Source organism: Syngnathus scovelli, chromosome 12 (assembly GCF_024217435.2).
Source record: "Syngnathus scovelli strain Florida chromosome 12, RoL_Ssco_1.2, whole genome shotgun sequence".
In the NCBI taxonomy this organism is placed as follows: Eukaryota; Metazoa; Chordata; class Actinopteri; order Syngnathiformes; family Syngnathidae; genus Syngnathus; species Syngnathus scovelli.
This window is the reverse complement of record NC_090858.1, coordinates 14160665-14185000: the sequence shown is the minus strand read 5'-3', so window position 1 is coordinate 14185000 and position 24336 is coordinate 14160665. Positions and strand designations below refer to the sequence as shown.

At 44.5% G+C, this 24336-nt stretch overlaps 2 protein-coding genes across 4 annotated transcripts in view; both read left to right on the top strand.

Moving 5' to 3' along the window:
• Nucleotides 1-24336, top strand: part of LOC125978202 (pro-neuregulin-3, membrane-bound isoform) — a 158044-nt gene that overhangs the window by 53694 nt on the left and 80014 nt on the right. The window lies entirely within an intron of this gene.
• LOC137840802 (protein piccolo-like) lies at nt 16308-24330 on the top strand. The gene is made up of 10 exons (XM_068652617.1): nt 16308-18230; nt 18454-18610; nt 18901-19090; nt 19220-19324; nt 20031-20135; nt 20840-20944; nt 21742-21846; nt 22551-22655; nt 23457-23561; nt 24298-24330. Exons 3-10 carry the CDS (start codon nt 18974-18976, stop codon nt 24328-24330), a joined length of 780 nt encoding a protein of 259 aa, XP_068508718.1. The 5' UTR covers nt 16308-18230; nt 18454-18610; nt 18901-18973.

Below are 24336 nucleotides of genomic sequence, written 5' to 3'. Positions count from 1 at the left end.
AATAATTAATTGCAACTGGACTGCTCTGTTTTGTTTTGTTGTTTTGGTTTTTGCACTGGGATGACGATGGAGGAAAAAAAGTAGGAAGAACAGGAAGGGATGCACTCTCACACTCAGCAGCCGAAATGAATTATTTTGCATGCGTTCTCGGAGGCAAAAAAATCCCACACGCACAAACAGTGGCAGGCGGCCCCTGCAAACCGTCAGCGTAGAGGTTACGTGGCGGCAAAGGTTGGGAGTCGTCCTCAAGGAGAATTCCCCACAGCTCGCCCAGTAATTTGGCGAGTTGACGAAGAGGGAGTGCATTGCGGGGAACGAGGTGAGCGAGGGCCTGCAGGAGAGCGCCACAAGTCCCCCCCCCCCCCCCCCCCCCGCCCCCCAAGTAGAAGGCGACGAAGTGAGTAGAAGTGAGAGAACCATAATAGTTCTTCACAGAATCCACAAATTGAAGATGTGAAAATGCAAGAGGGAAAATATGCTGTCTGCTTCTTTGGCCCTGCTGTGAGCTGATGAAGCTCCTTGGTTGCCTCAACACTATCGGCTCATAAAATGCTGATGCAGACCTGGAATCACACGTTTCATTGCACAACTCAGTCAAAACGGGACTTTTCCATAATATCGCCCCTTTAAAGCCCTCCAAATATGTTGAATATCCGAAGACAGTAAGCTTAAACTGATCTTAAACTCCCAAGAGGGCAAGGAAAAACTCAAAACTCCAGCTAGGGGAAATGAGAAACCTTGAGAAGAGACCACAGATGGGAGGGTCCCTCTTCTAGGATGACCAGGCTGCAATGGATGCAGAGAGGACACATAGTACAAACAGTGTAGACAAAAAAGGTGTGGAAAGCGGGATGTTATTGCACAGTAATGACTCTGAGACTCTAAGAGTGGTGTGAGTTCATCAGAGCGACAGCCTGGGGGAAGAAGCTGTCTCTGTGTCTGCTGGTTTTAGTGTACAGAGCTCTATAACGGCGTCCGGAGGGGAGTAGTTCAAACAGGCTGCAACCTGGGTGCGAAGGGTCTGTTGAGATGTTACTTGCACGTAATGGAAGGATTCCAGGGGAAGGTTTGTGCATGCGTGGCTTTAGCGTAAAACTGTATCTGAATGCTCAGCGTGCGAATTACGAGAATGCTGACGTCACAGCCCACACTCAAAATTCGGCATTGATAGAAATAGAGCGCGGAGTGCGCCGGGTCCGTACTACTGAGTACGTACATGCACTTGTGAGTGTGCAAAGATCTTTCTGACACGGCTTCCGGGAGTAAATGCGCGGGCGGGCGTTTCCCCATCTACTGGGGAAACACAGTCATTGCAGGGAAAATGACAAAAAAAAATGTTTCATAATACAATTTATTCAGGTCTGGCGAGCCGGATTAAACGACCCCGTGGGCCGGATGTGGCCCACGGGCCGTAGTTTGCCCATGGCTGGTCTAACATCACAGAAAACGAAGATCTATATCGATCCAGAATAACTTAAACAAAGATACATACCAACGATGCCTTGTATAACACAAAATGTAGGTAGTAGTTTTGCCGAACTGCAGGAGAGAATACAACAAGCAGCGTTCTCTTTCAACACTGCTGAAGCATGCGCTTACGTCCTGATTCTAGTCACGTGACCTACTCTATCTTAACACTGATCACAGACTACAAAGACATGAAAGACATAACATCGCCCCTTGAAAGCCTGTTTGGCGCTCTCAGGCTTGGCTTTATCCATTCTATGTGTGAGCGGGCTAGAGGAAGTCTTTATCTGGACCAACTCTCTTTCCCCAATCGAAGGTGTCAGCATGCTTCCATTAACTTGAGACTTTAGCGAAGTGTCACCGTGTCTACGCTTAATTGGACCTCAGGCCAGCACAGGCTGCTTCACACAGTAATTGTCAACCAACACACACACACACACACAAACACCTCTTCCTCTGTGGTAGTAGAGGACATGTGACAAATTTTTCATCCAATCTGTGGGTTAGCAAGTTGTGTCTCCCTGATCTGTTACCTTTTGTTATTCCAACCCAGTTCTCTGTCTCTTTGGTTGTCAAAGTTGAGTGTGATTCCGCGCCGCATTACATTACCGCCCCGGTGGAACCTACGCCGGCCGTCTTCTCGGCGTTCGCATCCGCGGCAACGCTAACAGGCACGCTACATAATGAATGACTCCAGCATTGCGCAGGAATCAAAAACCTGTGAGTGCACGCACACACGCACGCACACACTCATCTATTATTATCAGCCTGTGCAGCATGCAGTGAAACTAATCCTTTGCGTTGCGCTGCCGGCAAAGGGAAAGTTGTGGTGGGGAATAACAGTCGCATGGCCAGGAGTCAATCAAAAGTGGATCTGATGGCCCACTGCGTGGAGCCTCAGTTGTCAGTAAATCTAAAAGTGTTCTTCAAAGGTTGGAAGAGAGAGTAAATTGGACGGATCATAGACCACTGACAATAAATGAAAGAGAAAACTAGCTGAAATAATAAAAATGAATGCAATTCTGCATCGTTAGTACCTTTAGTAGTCTTTGTTGACAGTAGTAATATTGTTCTTTGTGAAAACTGACGGTTGTGAACATGCAACCGAAGCAACGCTGAACTGTTAACTTCGTAACAATTGTAAACACAACATAATGTACAAGTTGATTTACTTACTGCTTCATTTTTCATTGCTTTACTAGTAACATAGACTGGAATTGGCTTCATCTTTCAATTAAAATAGTGTCACAACAAAAGCAAAGCTGTGAGGCTAACTGTCACGTCTCGCCCCCAACTGCTCCACTATGTGTCTGTCTTGGTTTCTGTCTGTGTGCTCGCCCCTCCCCTCCTGTGTGCCCATGATCAGTGTGATTGTTCCCACCTGCCTCTCGTTACCTGTCGTGTATAAAAGTCCTGTCTGCCCCTCTCTCCCTGTCGGATCATTGGTATTGGTTTTGGTTTTGGTATTGGTTGGTTTTGGTTTTGTCGTCCTGTCTTGGTGCCGTCATGTCCTGCTGTCTTCTTGTTCCACGTCCCAGTCAGTCAAGTTATTGTTTAAGTCATGACAGTTTACCGAGTCTGTATTTTGAGTTGCTTCAATAAACCCTGGTCCAAGCTGCACTTGGTCGTCCTGCTCCATGCTCCACAACCGATCCTGACACTAACGTCACCAACTGATGGATGCTAATATAATGTCTGGTGCTGCCTGCAAAGTTAGTTTTGCTCGGGGAAGAATTCCAGCTATTTTAAAAAATGTTGTGGAAATAAAGATTCGCCACAGGAGGTGTTGTATGCCAGAATAAGTTCAGGTTCTTGGCGTGAAATGATGTGGGCGTGAGTCATCTTTGCTGATACACCTGAAAAAGTTGCTTCAAATTAAATTAAAGATTAAAAATAGCGTGTTTATCCTCAGCTGAACCGCCTTGCTCTCGTGGCTCAGAGCAGACCTCGCTCATCTCTCCAACTTGGACAAACAAATATACACAAATGTGAAGCCAAGGGTTGCCTTCCTAATCCTTAAAATGCAACACGTTATCACAGCAGAGACAAGACTGGCATCAAGAAAACCAAACCAAACACATGTCAAACAGCCAAAATAATGGGCTTAATAGAAAAGCTTTTGAGCAATTTCTGTGTGTTTGCTTTTATTAACGGCAGTATTTGTTGGCGTTGAAGAGAAAAAGAAAAGCTATAAACTTTTAAAGGGTCCAATCTTTGTTCTCCAGAAGGGCCGCAGTGGGATGGCTGATCTAAATGGATTGTGTTTCCGGACGGCTGCCTGTGGTCAGTGTGACGAGCAAGATATGCGCCATAAAAAGAGCCAGCAAGTAAAGCGTGTAGGCTGAACCTGCATCAAAATGAAGTTGCACCTCCATCTTTGTGCACAAAAGACACGCTTCATTGTGGAGGCTGAAGAGAATTCCACGCTTGAGTGCTTTCTGGCTTCGCATTTGGAATTGGATCATTAAGGGCCACGTCTTATCTACTAGCGCAAGCCTTAGTTAGCATTAAGGTGACAAGTTTGCATGCGCGGCTCAAGCGATGCTTTTTTGCAACTTTCACTCCTTTTCCTATGAGAGGCTCGGGTGGTGTTTTATGGCCACGGTGCCGCAGACTTTCAAAAGTCAAAAAATGTGATGGACTGGGCAAACCAGGATTCTCACTGGCCTGTTTCACGCAGATATTTTGGCATTGAGCAGACATCTATTCGCCAGTGCCTTTCACACACGCACGCACACACACGCACGCACGCACGCGCACACACACACACACACACACACACACACACACACACGCACGCACACACGCACACACACACACACACACACGCAGTTGGTGACGCAGAGTATTGCCGCCACAGGACATCCCATAATCAGATACGAATAAATGTAAGAAATATGGGCAAATTTAAGAAATTTAGGAAAATGTAATCCAAACATGATATTAAGATGTAGTTTCAGGTATTTTTCATTTTTACTTCATTTTGTTAACAAATTGTGTGTGTTTTTAATGTTTTATCCATCCATCCATTATCTGAACCGCTTCTCACGAGTTTTGCTGGCGCACTGGAGCCCATCCCTGACCTCAGGCGGTAGGCGAGGGCACCCTGAACCGTTCGTCAGCCAATGGCAGGGCACATATAGAGACGAACAATCATTCGCACTCACAATCAGATTTACGGACAATTTTTTCTTATTTACTGTAATAAGCTTGAAAGGCAACGCCCCAAAAATTTGCCTAATGAAGCCAAACCCAAGAGCAAAGGGATGAGTAACCAGGCCGCTTTCCCTCTGTAGCGACGTGTCCCATAAAGGACATGGCATTGTTGAACAAGAAATCTGCTGAAAAGGTACACTTACTCCTCCGCTCCCTGGTCGACTCCGCACTCAGATTAAAACGAGACAGACTAATTGCTGACGATCACTCGAGAGTATTTTAGACGTCAACTTTTTTTGGGTTACTCCACGGCCAAGAGCGCCAACAACAGAAGGCGGCCATTTGCAAAGCAGTTCACGCTGTAATAAGGAGGGGTGAATGTAGATACTTTTGGCTTGTCGCTGGTCCAGCTCCACGGTCCATCATTCACGCTCCTTGTTGGCCACTTGGCAGCAGACTTTGCCGTTATAAAGTGGAACATCCCCCCGGACGCCCGAGCTTGACACGGACCTGATAGCACTTAAAGCGTCTCATTACGCAGCGTTGGCGCTGCTCTAAACGCCTCTCGCCGTGCGGAAAACAGCTGCGTGGACGTGAGCCGAATAGTAAGAAGAAAATCGCTGAGCGCGCCGCACGTCGGCCGCCTTTTTGTGGATAGAAGAAAGAGGAAGGTTCTCATTTGGCAATGGATGGATGAATTGAGCCGGTGGACGACAGATGAGAATGAATGTAGAAGTGAGACTGAACGATGTATCAAGCAGATGGATGTTTGGTTGGACAGAAGATGACAATAGACAATTCAGAAGGTGAATGATAGAAAAAAAAACATGTTCAGTTGCGATAGTCTCCAGCCAAATGTGGAGGGCAGGCACTCGATACACCTAACTTGTTGACTAGCTAGGAAAAAGTGCCTTTGCCGTAGTACACTGTCTTGAAGATCTTGAACGTCATGAAGCACGTGCATCAGGTGCCTGCCGGCCCATCCCGACCACTCCCCTCCCTCGACCCCCACGATCCATAACGGATGAGAAGTTGCGACCCAAAGCTTCTCTCGTCGGCGGTTTGCGCCGGGTCAGAACCTTTCTCTCGTCAGCGGCCGGCCAAGCTGAATTGGATCTAATCTGTCACGTCCAATCAGAGACTGCAAGGCGCCGTCCGGGTCGAGGAGGTAAAAGAGCAAGCGGCCGAGGGAAGACAGAAGCAGCTTCAATCAAAAGGTCCACCTGAATAAGTCGTGCCTCTAATAGACTCCAGGAAATACCGTAATTTTCGGACTATAAGTCGCGTTTTTTTTCATAGTTTGGGGGGGGGGGGGGGCGACTTATAATGAGGAGCGACTTATATGTGAATTTTTTCACAAATTTTCAAAATTCAAAAAAAATAAATAAGAAAAAAACGTTAAACTGCGATAAACGAACCGCGATGTAGCAAGGGATTACTGTAATTTGAATTTCAAGTGACGTCTGGCGCGGCGCGGCAGTTGTTTACATAAAGGACAAAGATTCAATCACGGGATGACGAACGGCCCCACGTACTACCGGCATCATTGGCGAAGAGTTTGAAGGATTTAATGATTTGGAGTGACACAGAAGGTTTGCAACTTGTATATGTTTTTATCGTTACAGTTCAGTACTTGTTGGCTCGTTGAACTCTTGTTTTGTTAAATAAAGAGCCGTTTACCAAACCCACGTCTTTCCTTGTACTTTGTTAATGCTATAATACAGTTATATACTAGATCTGGGGAATAACGACGAGGCTGACGTCAGGGCGCACGCGCGGCGTTGTTAACAAAGGACGAGGAATTTGATCGATGGATTTAATGATTTGGAGTGACACAGATGGTTTGATAATATTGTTGTTTATATGATAGTTATTTGATATATACTTTATATATCGTTATATGGGTCTGTGGAATATTTAGAATATTTAGACGTCAGCGGTGCGGCGCATACGCAGCATCGTTTCCTTAAAGGACGATCGATGGATTTAATGAATTGGAGTGGCACAGATGGTTTTATAAACGTGTTATTTATGTAATAGTTATTTGAATAACTCTGAATGTTACGTCAGGCCCGTTCAGCTCTTCGTTTGTGTTTATGTCACGTTAGCATACCTATCGTTTAGCCTGTTGTTGCTTGTTCATGTCTGTTCTTGGTGTTGGATTTTGTCAAATAAATTTCCCCCAAAATGCGACTCGTTCTCCGGAACGACTTATATATGTTTTTTTTTCACGTTATCGTGCATTTTATGGCTAATGCGGCCTATATTACGGAGCGACTTTTAGTCCAAAAATTACGGTAGCCAGGAATATATAAGCAGTAGCGTGTGCACTTGTCAGACTTTGCAACACGGCCTTCTTAAACTTTTTGGGTCCAGGAGAACACCTTTCAGGGAAGAAGTGCCCAACCAGTACACCACAAGTCCTGGAAATTTTATTCTCCTAAATTGAGGCATTTTCAATCAAGCCAATTTGTTGTGCTCTGCACATTTTAAAGACGCTAAATATGCACTAATCATTCTCAGGGATTTGAGCTGATCACAACTGGACTGATTATCTTAGACCAGGGGTATCAGACTCCAGTCCTTGGGGGGCGCATTCCAACATGTTTTCCAAGTTTCACTCGTTAAACACACCTGATTCAAATGATCAGTTCATCCTCACGTTCTGCAGGAGCGTGATAATGATCCTGATTAATTGAATCAGGTGTGTTTAACAAGGGAAACTTGGAAAACAAGTAGGACTGCGGCCCCCAATGTCAGGCTGGGTTCAAGGCAGAGGACTCGGATGCAGAGTGTTACTAAAAAAGATTTATTCCAACTGGTGGGAGACAGGAAACAACAACTCAAAGCGCCTCTTACCAAGGGAAACCAAGGGGCAAAAAGTACTAACAAAAGACGTCACACTCAGGCGAGACAAAAAAGGGAGTATCTCTACTGGTACATAACCATGTGGCAAAAAGTACTAACAAAAGGCGTCGCACTCAGGCGAGACAAAAAAGGGAGTACATCTACTGGGTCTCTTAGCTCAAGGAATCGCTGGTGGTCGGGACGGGGCAAGACGCACTGGCACAAGACAAGGGGAAGACACGGACTAAATACACACAAAAGGGCGGGGACACAGGTGCAGACAATTAGGCCAAATGACACAGGTGCACACGATCGGGATCAGGGAATACAAGACAACAGAAGCACAGAGGAAGGAGCCACGAACTGAAACGAGAGAGTTGACAAAATAAAACAGGAAGTGAAACTATGATACAAGACAAGACAACAACAACCCGAAAAATAAGCATGACAGCATGACACCCGAGGCATGGAGTTTTACATCCCTGCCTTAGACGATTGGCTTCTCATCCCAGAATGCTGGAAACAAGTCATGATACATCTTCCAAAATAATCCAAAATTGGCCACTCCTGAATCAAGGCACTGTCGTATGTCACATACGTGTGAATTGTAACCGGGGAGGATTGATTCGACTGAATTTGTTTTTCTTCAAAAGCTCCTCAGTTTAATCAGCGGCTGACATCAGCCGCCATCGATGGCAAATGTCAGCCGGCTCCTCTCAGGCATCGCTTAAGCCAATTACACTGAAGAAGTCGCCATTGCTCGTGTGAAATTGCTTCTTTTTATTGAAATAACAGCGGCCTTAGCTACTCCACAATGACTCATAAAAAGCAGGCTGCATTAAAAACACTGGCGCGTTAACGTGGGAGGAGGGGGGCTGTCCGGGCCGGAGGTCCGCACAGGTGCAGCGCTACCCGTGCCGCATGCTAATTGGCCAGCCAATGCCATCCACCACGGGATGAAAGGCCAAGCCAACGATCGGCTGCAAGGCCACTCGCTTGGGATGAATGTGTGGAAGCAGAGGTGCATCTTAACTGCTCCGGACTAGCAACAGAAAAGGCTCGACTGAGCCCGGTGCCGAACGACGATTCTGAACCTCTGGCAAAAAAAGCTGCCAGTGTCAAGAAACAAGTCCCAATGATCATCGTCACACACACATCTGGGTGTGGTGAAATTTGTCCTCTGCATTTGACCCATCCCCATGTGATTTTGATCCATCCCCTGGGGGAGAGGGGAGCAGTGAGCAGCAGCGGTGCCACGCTCGGGAATCATTTGGTGATCTAACCCCCCAATTCCAGCGCTTAACGCTGAGTGCCAAGCAGGGAGGCAATGGATCCCATTTTTATAGTCTTTGGTATGACCCCGGCCAGGGTTCGAACCCACAACCTTCCAGTCTCAGGGCGGACACTCTACTACTAGGCCACTGAGCTGGTCAGCAACATTTTGAAGCAATATTTTGAAGCGCTATTCATACAAAGGAGCGCTTAATACACACAAAAGGGCGGGCAGAGCTTACAAATGAGTTAGCAGACATTGCAACGGGCTGTCCTCGCTCGGGGCACTCGAAGGTATATGTTCTTTTAGCAAGTGCTACACATTCGTGAAGGTGAACAACAGCAGATCGGTGCGGGCTTTGATGAGCGCTCATGATTGTTGAAACACGACTGAAAACCGTGTCCGCCTCTACAGGGACACGTGATGGAAAATGTCATGGAAACTGTAGAAAGATACAGACAGCGTCAGAGTTTATGGTCTTATCATTTCCTACGTCTGCTGGAGGCCTCTCGGAACAATAATTATAAATTGCCGTCTCGCATTTTCCCGTCAAACTGTAGCACGACGCCTGCCGAGCGCAGAGGCGGCGGAGGTGCAAACACTGCGAACACTGCAGACAGAAACAATTTAGAGTCACCGGCATGCAAGATTGAAGTCAAAATATGTGTACTTACTTGTCATTTGTTTCATGCTTCTATTTTCCTCCTCTGATTAGGAGAAGCAGATTGCCATTCGAAAGAATCGTTTAAATAATGGTTCATTGGAAATACACATCAAAATAATTTTTGGGTGACAAGCCAAACATGACAATGTTGATAGAGAAAAACAAAGATTTTCTTTATGAAAAAAAGACAAATGTACTGAACGTGTACGAAACTGTGGCCCAAAAATTGTTTGTGGATCTTCTCATTCATCCCGGTTATTTCTTTCTCAAGTCATTGAATTGAAATGCCCTGAGGAAGAGAGATATGTATAGTGTGGGGGGGAGATGGATGGATGGATGGATGGATGGATGGATGGATGGATGGATGGATGGATGGATGGATGGATGGATGGATGGATGGATGGATGGATGGATGGATGGATGGATGGATGGATGGATGGAATGAAGGAAGGAAGGAAGGAAGGAAGGAAGGAAGGAAGGAAGGAAGGAAGGAAGGAAGGAAGGAAGGAAGGAAGGATGGATGGATGGATGGATGGATGGATGGATGGATGGATGGATGGATGGATGGATGGATGGATGGATGGATGGATGGATGGATGGATGTGTAAACAAACAAACAAACAAACAAACAAACAAACAAACAAACAAACAAACCAATCTTCTTTCTGCTTCAAATGGTATTTTGCCGATGAAGTCCACAGGGGGATAAAATGGTAAATTAATGATGAGTCAACGCATATAGGCAGAGTTTCACTGTATGGAAATGGTTTTCAAGGTGTCCCGTGCTTGCAAACTCCAGATGTCCCTGGGAGTTATGGTGAGGGCCGATGCAATGCGCATGGTGGTGGGAGCCGAATGCATCGCTGGGTTCAGTGCGCTTGGAGGGTGTTTTTGGCCTGGGGGGGCTGCAAGCCGGCCCACAAACAACAACAACCGGCAGCAGAAGCACTTTGGTCGGGCTTTGGATCATTTATTCATTCAGAAGAGGCAGAAGAAAAACACCGCTAAAATTGCTCAAGAGAAACTTGTTCTTCCTGCTCAATATGCTCACAGCTCTCTGTGAGGAGGCATCTTGCGCTACGTGTGTGTGCGCTCGTGCGTGTGTATGTGCGTCTGTATTCGCTGACCTCCCACATGCTGACTACTAGGGGGGAAAGCACTGCTAATCAACCCGGTAATTACTAATGAGGAAGAACCAGCAAAGTGGGTCAACTACAATCTTTGTGGACCTGTTAAAGCTAGTGATGTCAAAACAAGTACATATTCACATTAAAGTTAAAAGTTAAAGTCCCAATGATCGTCACACGCACATCTGGGTGTGGTGAAATGTGTCCTCTGCATTTAACCCATCCCCGTGTGATTTTGATCCATCCCCTGGGGGAGAGGGGAGCAGTGAGCAGCAGTGAGCAGCAGTGAGCAGCAGTGAGCAGCAGTGAGCAGCAGCGGTGTCGCGCTCGGGAATCATTTGGTGATCTAACCCTCCAATTCCAACCCTTGATGCTGAGTGCCAAGCAGGGAGGCAATGGGTCCCATTTTTATAGTCTTTGGTATGACCCGGCCAGGGTTTGCACTCACAACCTTCCAGTCTCAGGGCGGACACTCTACCACTCGGCCATTGAGCTAAGGCAACACATACTGTATTTTCCGGACAATAAGTCGCTCGGGAGAACAAGTCACAACAGCCATAAAACGCATAATAAAGAAAGAAAATACAGATATAAGTCGCACTGGAGTATAAGCCAAATTTTGGGGGAAAATGTATTAGATAAAATCCAATACCAAGAACAGACATGTCATCTTCAATGGCAATTTAAAATAAAAATAGAATAGAGGCAACAACAGGCTAAATTATATGGTATGCTAACGTTACATGACACATAAACAACGAACTGAGAACTTGCCTGACGTAACATATTAAGAATTATTCAGATAACTACAGCATAAATAACATGCTGACAAGTTTACCAAACCATCAGTGTCACTCCAAATCACTAAATCCAATGAAATCTTCATCTTCTGTGTCACTTTTAAACAACTCTGCTAACACCGGAGTCGTCAGTTGCAGTTCCAATTATTCCAGCCTTTCTGAATCCTGACACACAGGCCTAGAGTGCCGTCTTGCGGTTCAGTGTGAAAATAACATGTGAAATTGTATAATAATGTGTTAATAATTTCACACATAAGTCGCTCCAGAGTATAAGTCGCACCCCCGGCCCAACTATGAAAAAAACTGCGATTATAGTCCGGAAAATACGGTATGTAAAAATAAAATAAATTTGATGTAGCAGAAGCTTGCGTGAAGAACATATTGCAGAAGAAAAAATGTCTTCTGATAACAAAAGCGTGCCAGCAAGTCAAGTGTTGTGTCATTTTAACTCGTGTGAGCGAAACAAATCTTTTCAGCCTACAGCGTCTGCAGTGATTCTGCTTGCACGAGACAGTCAGCTGATTCAACTGAATCATCACAGTCTTCGGTCTTTCCGGTGATCCCACTGCTTCAGCTTTGCAAACCAAATGATCTGAGTCCAGGTGCCTTGTACATATTTAAGCCCTGTCCGCGTGTCACTCCTTGTCGGATCGTCCTGTTTATTTATTTATGGCTAGCAAGGAGAAGGCGTGGATAAGCTTCACTCCGCGTGGCAATCGGCGCTAGCGAGGAGTGGACACGTGATATACTATGTGGCCTGCAATGTCAAATCATGTGTGTCAACTCAAAGTTACTTGTTAAAATACCAAAACTAAATTGTGTTCCCTTTTAATAACAGTGAGATATTGCAAAAATTTCAAAATAATTTCAAAAATTGTCGAATTTTTTTTTTTTACTGAATTCTGTTGTGTGTATGTGATAATAAGTATTATTATTTGTATTATGTATGTCTTATATAGTATTATATGTTAGTAGTATGAGATACAAAGTCAATAATGGCCCCATGAGGGAAATATTAACTACGCAACAAAAATGAGTTTGACACCCCTGGTCTAAGGTATTTCCAGTGAATCCACAGCAGCAAGTCACAGGACACAGTCACAGGACACAATTCAAATTCATGTAGACCTCAGAGTCGTACGCAGAGTCGCTGTTGGTGTGGCAAGAAAAAACTATCGCTCATCTAAAACATGATAGAGGCTGCAGTCTAAAACCGATCTCTGTGACATCAAGTACACACACAGCCATGTGGCTGTTAGGGGAGCTGAAAGGTTAATTAAGCACCGAGGGGCCAGTCAGAGAGTGTTTCTCCCCGGTGGCTCATTGCTGTCAGTGGAGCACTCAAAGCCCCCCGCTGTACGTTTTGACTCCCACCAAAGTGAAAAGTACTTTTGAGATCCAAATTAAGAAATTCAATCAGGAATGACGGATAGCTCGTGAGGGGGAAAACGTGAAGGGCGGAATGATTGTGAAGATTGGCAGTCCTGCTCCTTTACTGATAAATCACACATTCAGAACAATACAGTCAAGTATGTTCAGTTAGCACTGCCGGAGATGGTTTTAAAATGATTACCGTATTTGCCGGTGTATTGGTCAACCTTTTTCGATCCAAAATCGACCGAAAAAAATCGACCTCGACACCGAGTCATAAAATTTAACTTCGTATTCATCGCTTCAAATGTGATGGTAACCAAGGCCGTTTCTCATGCATCTCATTGTGCGTTGCACTTAGAAAATTTGAACCGGGCGGCGTGCGCGAGTGCGCGCCCGCTGGAAGTAGAATGAGGCTCAGCGATCTCCTCCGCGGTGCTTATAAACAACCAATCCGCTCGGCGGGGGCTATTTTCGGCCACTCTGCGCGTGCGCACGGCCTCCCGGATGTGCCGGGCGGCGTGCGCGAGTCCGCGGCCCGCTGGAAGTCGAATGAGGCTCAGCGATCTCCTCCGCGGTGCTTATAAACAGCCGATCCGCTCGGCGGGGGCTATTTTCGGCCACTCGGCGCGTGCGCACGGCCTCCCGGATGTGCCGGGCGGCGTGCGCGAGTGCGCGGCCCGCTGGAAGTCGAATGAGGCTCAGCGATCTCCTCCGCGGTGCTTATAAACAGCCGATCCGCTCGGCGGGGGCTATTTTCGGCCACTTGGCGCGTGCGCACGGCCTCCCGGATGTGCCGGGCAGGTGCGCGAGCTCGCCGGCCGCTGGAAGTCGAATGAGGCTCCGCGATCTCCTCCGCGGTGCTTATAAACAGCCGATCCGCTCGGCGGGGGCTATTTTCGGCCACTTGGCGCGTGCGCACGGCCTCCCGGATGTGCCGGGCGGGTGCTCGAGCTCGCCGGCCGCTGGAAGTCGAATGAGGCTCCTCGATCTCCTCCGCGGTGCTTATAAAGTGCCGATCCGCTCGGCTTGGAGCTATTTCCGGCCTCCCGTTGGTGCCGGGCGGCGTGCGCGAGCTCGCCGGCCGCTGGAAGTCGAATGAGGCTCCGCGATCTCCTCCGCGGTGCTTATAAAGTGCCGATCCGCTCGGCTTGGAGCTATTTCCGGCCTCCCGTTGGTGCCGGGCGGCGTGCGCGAGCTCGCCGGCCGCTGGAAGTCGAATGAGGCTCGCGATCTCCTCCGCGGTGCTTAGAAACAGCCGCATGCGCACGGCCTCCCGGAATTTGAACACATTTCGTCAATAAATTTCGCATATTGAATTTTGAAGTTTAATATAATGCAACAATTGAGCTCGACTTATACAAAGGATATATCATAAAATCGCAAATTTCCGTCGAATTTTAGGGGGTCGACTTATACACCGAGTCGACCTGTACACCGGCAAATACGGTACTTAACTGCATGTTATTGAAATTTTGTGGGGGGGTTGTTTTTCCAGCTGAGTGCTCTGATGAGAATTGAGATGCCTGAAGAGCCACCAATTTTTGCAAGTGCCAGCAGCCTCGTGAAATTGTAAGGTGTCACAGTTTATCAAATCTGTTTTATTTCTCCGTCTGACGCCACTTTATCTACCCTGGAAAAGTTCTGAGCTTCTGAGCATCCCTCCAGATATATTTACCATTTTCAAACGATGGTTTCACATGAATACTGGTAAACATCACGGATCCTTCACTATGGAAAAGCGAAGCGAGTAACCAATTTTTTTAAGATCGTGACTGATCATGGACAGGTGCTAGGCATGCTTGTGTGTGCATTGGGGTCAAAAGTTTTGTTTGGATGTGACTCACTCAGCAGGAGGATGAAATGCCACCAACTGTTTTCCGGATCTGCACCCCCTCAAGCTCATCTACACTACACTCGTTCTTGCAATTATTTTTGCTCGCTAAATAATCACGCGGCATCGGTTGGGCCGTGACACCAAACCTTTGCATTGTGATTTTTTTGTATTGCACATAACTTGAGGACTCGTTTGTAACCAACGGCATCCGCTTCTTTTGAAGCAACAACTTGCTGAGACATCACGCTAGCTTGTCGGAACACAAAAGGCCTCAAGCTCCTTGTTGACAAACATAGGTGAACAATTCATGTCACGGCACAACGGAGAAAGCAGAGGCGCGCATGGCAAGAATCAAGGTGATTTCATTGAAAAATGCCAAGGTTACCCTTGTCCATGTCACTAAAAACTCAAAAGCAGCAATCACCGAATTAAGTTGTCAATAGAAGGTCAAAATGGGCGGATAATTAATGGTGTTTATGGCGAGCGCCTCCATACGACAGCACAATCCTTGCTTCACGGCGACGTGCACACAGATGCAGCAATCTGCCTCTTGACTCAAAATGCCCGACTGTAAAGTATCGAAACGACATCCTGGAATATCCTGACGTACGCCGCACGTGCACGCAAGCATCGCGTGCATCAATTTGCCCACCGGTTTATCTGCTCTCTCGGGAGTCGAATGCTTTGCGCATGTGAAAAACAAAAGAGATTAGTAACACCATCACACCCCCAGACAACTAATCAGGGATCCATTGCTGCCCGCGTCTGCGACAGATGAGAGGTGGAAGACTAATGCAGGCAGGCCGACATCAGACGATTAGTGACTGCAGCGCGTATGCCTGCTCCGCATTCACTAATGACGTGAGGAAATGTGCACCGCCCCACCCGTGTTTTGGACAAAGAGGAGATCCCATTCATCTTAACTAACACCGCAGGACTTGCAGCGTAAACATTTTTGCTCTTCCGTGTCCATACTCTGAAGTAAGCTCTAATTATTTGCGGCCGTTTGTGCTCCACAGGCAGCAGTTTGCCGGCCGCGGCAGCGGACGCTGAGCTTTAAACCAAACAAACCTCTGGCATGTTCCTTCCCCCTCATCAAAGTTGGTCCCGTTTCAAAAGAAAACGACACACGGCAATCGATATTTTTTCTCATTTCAGTCTTGTGGATCTATACACGTAAGGTGTGAGTCTGAGTGATTTGATATTTCTGTAAAAGTCGTCACGGTAGACAAAAGTAGTTATTACGCCACATCAGTGGTAATGACACGGCTGCAGCAAGAAGACAAAAGAGAGGAAGAAGAAGCAGCAGCAGCAGCCTGGGCAGATGGAGGAGAAGGAAGACAAAAACTACAAACCTCCTCTTAGTGCACACTTTCCCCTCTCACATTTTGAAAGGAGAGGCATGATTGCCACACACTTTCTGTCAACTTTTATATTTCTGATGCGTGGTGGCATCCTACCACACTTGAGCAACCTCTTCCGCCATTCTGTGCCGCAGCTCAATCAAAAGGAACAGAGGCTTGCATCAGAAACAAGCATCTCGTAGCGCCAGACCACATCGTCGCATGCATATTAATGCAGCGCCATGAAAATCCAATTAACGCCTTTCACGAGTGCAGCAAGTCGCACTCATTCCCAGCAGAAATATGAGCCCAAATCAACAAAGACGACAAAATACTCACAAAATCCAACCATCTCGTGTGTGTGTGCGTGTGTGTGTGTGTGTGTGTGTGTGTGTGTGTGTGTGTGTGTGCGTGTGTGCGCGAGAGTGTGCGCGAGAGTGTGTGTGTGTGTGTGTGTGTGTGTGTGTGTGTGTGTGTGTGTGTGTGTGTGTGTGTGTGTGTGTGTGCGTGTGTGTGTGTGTGTGTGTGTGTGTGTGTGTGTGTGTGTACTTGTTTTTATTAGTATGGGGGGTCCAAAGACAGGGAGCCCACCAACAAAGTGGGGCCCTGTGTCGTTGTGGGGTCCAAAATCATGGACCCCACTCGGGAAACCACTCTAAAACAGCTTGAAATGCTCTAACAACATGCCTCACGAATTTTTTTCACTTACCCCTCATGGTCGCAATGTTGAGAATTGTGTGTGTGAAGTGTGTGTGCTCAGTAGCGGCCCCCCGACCATGGCAAGTGGTATTGCAAGTATACACACTACCGGAAGTGTGTGTGATTCAACCAATCAGGGCACCTCGTGATCCGAGTGTTGATTAAGAAAATAAAATGCTATTTCCTGTAGATTTAAACCAGGTAATTATTATTTTAGTAACCATAGCAGCTAAAATAATACTGTAAACATAAAATTCCTGCATTACAATTGCAATTTATCTACGTTATTTAATATTCATTACACTTGCTTTATAAAAATACGCTCATTCTATTAGGCTTATTTTAAAAACTGTCTCGTGCATTTTTCATGTTCTAAACATAAAAATAAAGGTATAAATAAATAGTAATTTATTCTTTACCATCAGTTTACATATTAGTTAAATCAGCATCTCGTGCATTTTTCATGTTCTAAACATAAAAATAAAGGTATAAATAAATAGTAATTTATTCTTTACCATCAGTTTACATATTAGTTAAATCAGCAGGTATTGCATGTGTTAGCTTCATGCGGCTAAAACCACCAGCTTAACGTCACTTCGCCACGTGTGACGCCGCCAGACTGAGACTGCTCCGCGACGAAGACACGCTGCTCATAACGAAACACAACATACACGGTGAGTAAATCAACTGCATGTAAATACTAAGTACAAGAAACTGATGTAGAAATGCTTTTTGTCCAGACCCCGAGGGGTTTATATGCAATGATTATGGCTTCGGATTCGGTATATTGTCACTCGGATGGCGTAACGTTTTCCCCTCAGACAGTCCGGCTTTTTAACTTGTTATTCATCTTAGCTTGCAGTGGTTTTAAAAACAATGGTGTAAAAGAGAACGACAGAATGTATAATTGCTCCGTGCTATATTCAGGATGATTTCGATGTGCTAATGTTTCATAATTGCTAAGCCCAGAACCGGACTCTGGCCGTAATTGCCGAAACCACTTCAAAACTCGTCAAACACGTGTGTGCTCAGTGTTATGATATATCTGCATGTCTTCTGTATTTCTCGGTGGTTTTCTATCATGTAAGAATGCTTTCTTTAAATAACACAAGCATTCTGACGCAAATAAAACTATCCGGAAACTAGCTTATTGGCTAATTAGCTACCGCTAATCAGGATGCTACGTTCACTTTTCAAACACAAACATAATAAAAACGAGTTGGTAGCTCCTGAAAAGTATAACGAGTTATACTGGTAAAACTATTGAAATAACTTTTCTTTGGATGCAGCACCTGGTTGGAACTGTGACTAGTTAAAAGTAACAAAGCTCAGCTTCAAACCGACAAACATTTTCATTAATATATCAGTATTTTCTGAAAAATATTCTTTCTTTAATCACTCTTGTTCTGTTAGTTCTCAGGCCAGGCTTATTCCTTCAGTCTTTATACAGTGGATGATTACAAATCTTTTAAAATTAATATAGAGTGCTTGTTAAAGTTCTCTCTGCCATGTTTTGAATTATTTTTTAGAGCCAGAAATGTCCAAAAGGAAAGCAAGAAAAAAGCCTGCTGATGAAGCAGCCTTTTACATTTAATCCTCAAAGGACAAACCTGGACTAGTGGAAAGATTTATTGATGATCAAAAAGGTAATAAACTCATTTTTAGACCATTTATCCATTAAGTATATATTTATTTATTTTATAAAACAACACAAAAAACAATCAAATTCAGATTGGTTGTTGTATTTCTGTTTCTAAGCGAGAACTTAGTATTAAAATTGTAAGATAACACCACAATTATTTGGTTAAAGGTGTATCTTAAAGAAATATTTTCTCATAACCAATGGTTTTATATAAAATGTCCTTGCAGGAAGAGGCGTGTTTGCTACCCAGCACTTTGAACAAGGAGAGTTCATCTTATAATACAGGGGTCAACTTCTGTCAGCAGAAAAATGCCAAACAAGCAAGTACTCTGAAAAGGAGAGTACATTTCTCTTTGACTTTGAATGGCAGAATCATTACTGGTGGTATGTATATCCAAATATTTTCTATACAATAATTATGAACTCTAGAAAGAGACTGGAATAAAATACCCTAAATTAGTGAGTCACTCAGAAGCAATATTTCAATAACACATCAGGATTGTGGCATTAACAATTTTTTTTATTTAGTGCTATGATGTTCAAAAAGACATTGTTTCCCTCTCAACTTTTCTTTTGAAATGTTGCAAGTTTTTATTTCTGTAAGCCAACTTTTATTTTACTAAAAAACTAGTTATATGATACAAAATGTTTGATTTCTGTTTTTTCTTTCCTAGTATTGATGCATCAACAGAGGATGGCTCTCTTGGAAGATTAGTGAATGACAACCACAAGTCTCCAAACTGCACCATGAAAAAAATAGTAAATGACGAGCCCCATTTGTGCCTTTTTGCCATCAAAAACATAGAAATGGGAACTGAAATCAATTACAACTATGGTGATTCTAAATGGCCATGGCGTAAAAAAGTAAGTCAGTAAGATCAAGTATGCAAGTTGGAATATTAATTTGTTATTAAAAAAAGGAAGATTTTTGTCTCTTTTATTTGAATTACTCTCAGTATGATGTTGGTAAGTTATTTGTGGTTTTGATTCCAGGTGACAGGCTCTCAGGCTCCTGTTGACGGTGCGCTGCCTGAACCAGCCAGAACTTGGCAGGACTCTGGCCCTGATGATAACATCAAACAAGATGCCAGCCAACAGGTAACATTCAGTTAGACTTTGTTGTAAGAAATAAACTTTGTAGACCTTTTCTTGTTCTCTTAGTTTACAGCTTTTAGTTGGAAAGCTGTTCTTTAGTCAGAAGGTACCTTAAACAGCATTCAGCCAACCATTGGATCACATGGTTTTAGTGGTTCTCCTCATAGAGCCCAAACGAACCAGTGGCACACACACCTATAGAAGGATTGTTGAAACATGCGCCCATGGGTGTCCAACCAAGCCAATCATTCACACACACATAACAGATTTCTGATGGCTACTTGTGGGGCCCTCCGTATGGATCTAAAGTTGTCTTGGTTATTCCAACCAAGCCAATCATTCACACACACACAATAACAGATTTCTGATGGCTACTTGTGGGGCTCTCCGTATGGATCGAAAGTTGTCTCATGTTTTTAGATCATATTTTGGTTATGGACATTATGGAGGCTGATTATATTACAGCTATAGTTCCACACATCCTCACCAGCAAAACGACTAAAGTGTCATGCTGAAGGATGCTCCACTACATCCATAAAGATGCTGTTATAGGACCTGATTAGACATCAGGTCTGACTGGAACACTTTAGTTAGAAAAGCTTGTTTGGTTTTGGGGACTAACTTCACATGATTTAACTATACAGGTCTTGAGTCTGTCATTTGTGGTGTCTGTATGATGTTGGTAAGTTATTTGTGGTTTTAATTCCAGGTGACAGGCTCTCAGGCTCCTGTTGACGGTGCTCTGCCTGAACCAGCCAGAACTTGGCAGGACTCTGACCCTGATGATAACATCAAACAAGATGCCAGCCAACAGGTAACATTCAGTTAGACTTTGTTGTAAGAAATCAACTTTGTAGACCTTTTCTTGTTCTCTTAGTTTACAGCTTTTAGTTGGAAAGCTGTTCTTTAGTCAGAAGGTACCTTAAACAGCATTCAGCCAACCATTGGATCACACGGTTTTAGTGATTCTCCTCATAGAGCCCAAACGAACCAGTGGCACACACACCTATAGAAGGATTGTTAAAACATGCGCCCATGGGTGTCCAACCAAGCCAATCATTCACACACACAACAGATTTCTGATGGCTACTTGTGGGGCCCTCCGTATGGATCTAAAGTTGTCTTGGTTATTCCAACCAAGCCAATCATTCACACACACACAATAACAGATTTCTGATGGCTACTTGTGGGGCCCTCCGTATGGATCGAAAGTTGTCTCATGTTTTTAGATCATATTTTGGTTATGGACATTATGGAGGCTGATTATATTACAGCTATAGTTCCACACGTCCTCAACAGCAAAACGGCTAAAGTGTCATGCTGAAGGATGCTCCACTACATCCATAAAGATGCTGTTATAGGACCTGATTAAACATCAGGTCTGACTGGAACACTTTAGTTAGAAAAGCTTGTTTGGTTTTGGGGACTAACTTCACATGATTTAACTATACAGGTCTTGAGTCTGTCATTTGTGGTGTCTGTATGATGTTGGTAAGTTATTTGTGGTTTTAATTCCAGGTGACAGGCTCTCAGGCTCCTGTTGACGGTGCTCTGCCTGAACCAGCCAGAACTTGGCAGGACTCTGACCCTGATGATAACATCAAACAAGATGCCAGCCAACAGGTAACATTCAGTTAGACTTTGTTGTAAGAAATAAACTTTGTAGACCTTTTCTTGTTCTCTTAGTTTACAGTTTTTAGTTGGAAAGCTGTTCTTTAGTCAGAAGGTACCTTAAACAGCATTCAGCCAACCATTGGATCACACGGTTTTAGTGGTTCTCCTCATAGAGCCCAAACGAACCAGTGGCACACACACCTATACATGGATATTTGAAACATGCGCCCATGGGTGTCCAACCAAGCCAATCATTCACACACACATAACAGATTTCTGATGGCTACTTGTGGGGCCCTCCGTATGGATCGAAAGTTGTCTTGGTTATTTCAACCAAGCCAATCATTCACACACACATAACAGATTTCTCATGGCTACTTGTGGGGCCCTCCGTATGGATCGAAAGTTGTCTTGGTTATTCCAACCAAGCCAATCATTCACACACACATAATAACAGATTTCTGACGGCTACTTGTGGGGCCCTCCGTATTGACCGAAGGTTGTCTCATGTTTTTAGATCATATTTTGGTTATGGACATTATGGAGGCTGATTATATTACAGCTATAGTTCCACACATCCTCAACAGCAAAACGGCTAAAGTGTCATGCTGAAGGATGCTCCACTACATCCATAAAGATGCTGTTATAGGACCTGATTAGACATCAGGGCTGACTGGAACACTTTAGTTAGAAAAGCTTGTTTGGTTTTGGGGACTAACTTCACATGATTTAACTATACAGGTCTTGAGTCTGTCATTTGTGGTGTCTGTATGATGTTGGTAAGTTACTTGTGGTTTTAATTCCAGGTGACAGGCTCTCAGGCTCCTGTTGACGGTGCGCTGCCTGAACCAGCCAGAACTTGGCAGGACTCTGACCCTGATGATAACATCAAACAAGATGCCAGCCAACAGGTAACATTCAGTTAGACTTTGTTGTAAGAAATAAACTTTGTAGACCTTTTCTTGTTCTCTTAGTTTACAGCTTTTAGTTGGAAAGCTGTTCTTTAGTCAGAAGGTACCTTAAACAGCATTCAGCCAACCATTGGATCACACGGTTTTAGTGGTTCTCCTCATAGAGCCCAAACGAACCAGTGGCACACACACCTATAGAAGGATTGTTAAAACATGCGCCCATGGGTGTCCAACCAAGCCAATCATTCACACACACAACAGATTTCTGATGGCTACTTGTGGGGCCCTCCGTATGGATCTAAAGTTGTCTTGGTTATTCCAACCAAGCCAATCATTCACACACACACAATAACAGATTTCTGATGGCTACTTGTGGGGCCCTCCGTATGGATCGAAAGTTGTCTCATGTTTTTAGATCATATTTTGGTTATGGACATTATGGAGGCTGATTATATTACAGCTATAGTTCCACACATCCTCAACAGCTAAACGGCTAAAGTGTCATGCTGAAGGATGCTCCACTACATCCATAAAGATGCTGTTATAGGACCTGATTAGACATCAGGTCTGACTGGAACACTTTAGTTAGAAAAGCTTGTTTGGTTTTGGGGACTAACTTCACATGATTTAACTATACAGGTCTTGAGTCTGTCATTTGTGGTGTCTGTATGATGTTGGTAAGTTATTTGTGGTTTTAATTCCAGGTGACAGGCTCTCAGGCTCCTGTTGACGGTGCTCTGCCTGAACCAGCCAGAACTTGGCAGGACTCTGACCCTGATGATAACATCAAACAAGATGCCAGCCAACAGGTAACATTCAGTTAGACTTTGTTGTAAGAAATAAACTTTGTAGACCTTTTCTTGTTCTCTTAGTTTACAGCTTTTAGTTGGAAAGCTGTTCTTTAGTCAGAAGGTACCTTAAACAGCATTCAGCCAACCATTGGATCACACGGTTTTAGTGGTTCTCCTCATAGAGCCCAAACGAACCAGTGGCACACACACCTATACATGGATATTTGAAACATGCGCCCATGGGTGTCCAACCAAGCCAATCATTCACACACACATAACAGATTTCTGATGGCTACTTGTGGGGCCCTCCGTATGGATCGAAAGTTGTCTTGGTTATTCCAACCAAGCCAATCATTCACACACACATAATAACAGATTTCTCATGGCTACTTGTGGGGCCCTCCGTATGGATCGAAAGTTGTCTTGGTTATTCCAACCAAGCCAATCATTCACACACACATAATAACAGATTTCTGAAAGCTACTTGTGGGGCCCTCCGTATTGATCGAAGGTTGTCTCATGTTTTTAGATCATATTTTGGTTATGGACATTATGGAGGCTGATTATATTACAGCTATAGTTCCACACATCCTCAACAGTTAAACGGCTAAAGTGTCATGCTCAAGGATGCTCCACTACATCCATAAAGATGCTGTTATAGGACCTGATTAGACATCCAGAACTGACTGTAACACTTTAGTTAGAAAAGCTTGTTTGGTTTCGGGGACTAACTTCACATGATTTAACTATACAGGTCTTGAGTCTGTCATTTGTGGTGTCTGTATGATGTTGGTAAGTTATTTGTGGTTTTAATTCCAGGTGACAGGCTCTCAGGCTCCCGTTGATGGTGCGCTGCCTGAACCAGCCAGAACTTGGCAGGACTCTGACCCTGATAATAACATCAAACAAGATGCCAGCAAACAGGTAACATTCAGTTAGACTTTGTTGTAAGAAATAAACTTTGTAGACCTTTTCTTGTTCTCTTAGTTTACAGCTTTTAGTTGGAAAGCTGTTCTTTAGTCAGAAGGTACCTTAAACAGCATTCAGCCAACCATTGGATCACACGGTTTTAGTGGTTCTCCTCATAGAGCCCAAACGAACCAGTGGCACACACACCTATAGATGGATATTTGAAACATGCGCCCATGGGTGTCCAACCAAGCCAATCATTCACACACACATAAAAGATTTCTGATGGCTACTTGTGGGGCCCTCCGCATGGATCGAAAGTTGTCTTGGTTATTCCAACCAAGCCAATCATTCACACACACATAATAACAGATTTCTGATGGCTACTTGTGGGGCCCTCCGTATGGATCTAAAGTTGTCTTGGTTATTCCAACCAAGCCAATCATTCACACACACATAATAACAGATTTCTGATAGCTACTTGTGGGGCCCTCCGTATGGATCGAAGGTTGTCTCATGTTTTTAGATCATATTTTGGTTATGGACATTATGGAGGCTGATTATATTACAGCTATAGTTCCACACATCCTCAACAGTTAAACGGCTAAAGTGTCATGCTCAAGGATGCTCCACTACATCCATAAAGATGCTGTTATAGGACCTGATTAGACATCCAGAACTGACTGGAACACTTTAGTTAGAAAAGCTTGTTTGGTTTTGGGGACTAACTTCACCTGATTTAACTATACAGGTCTTGAGTCTGTCATTTGTGGTGTCTGTATGATGTTGG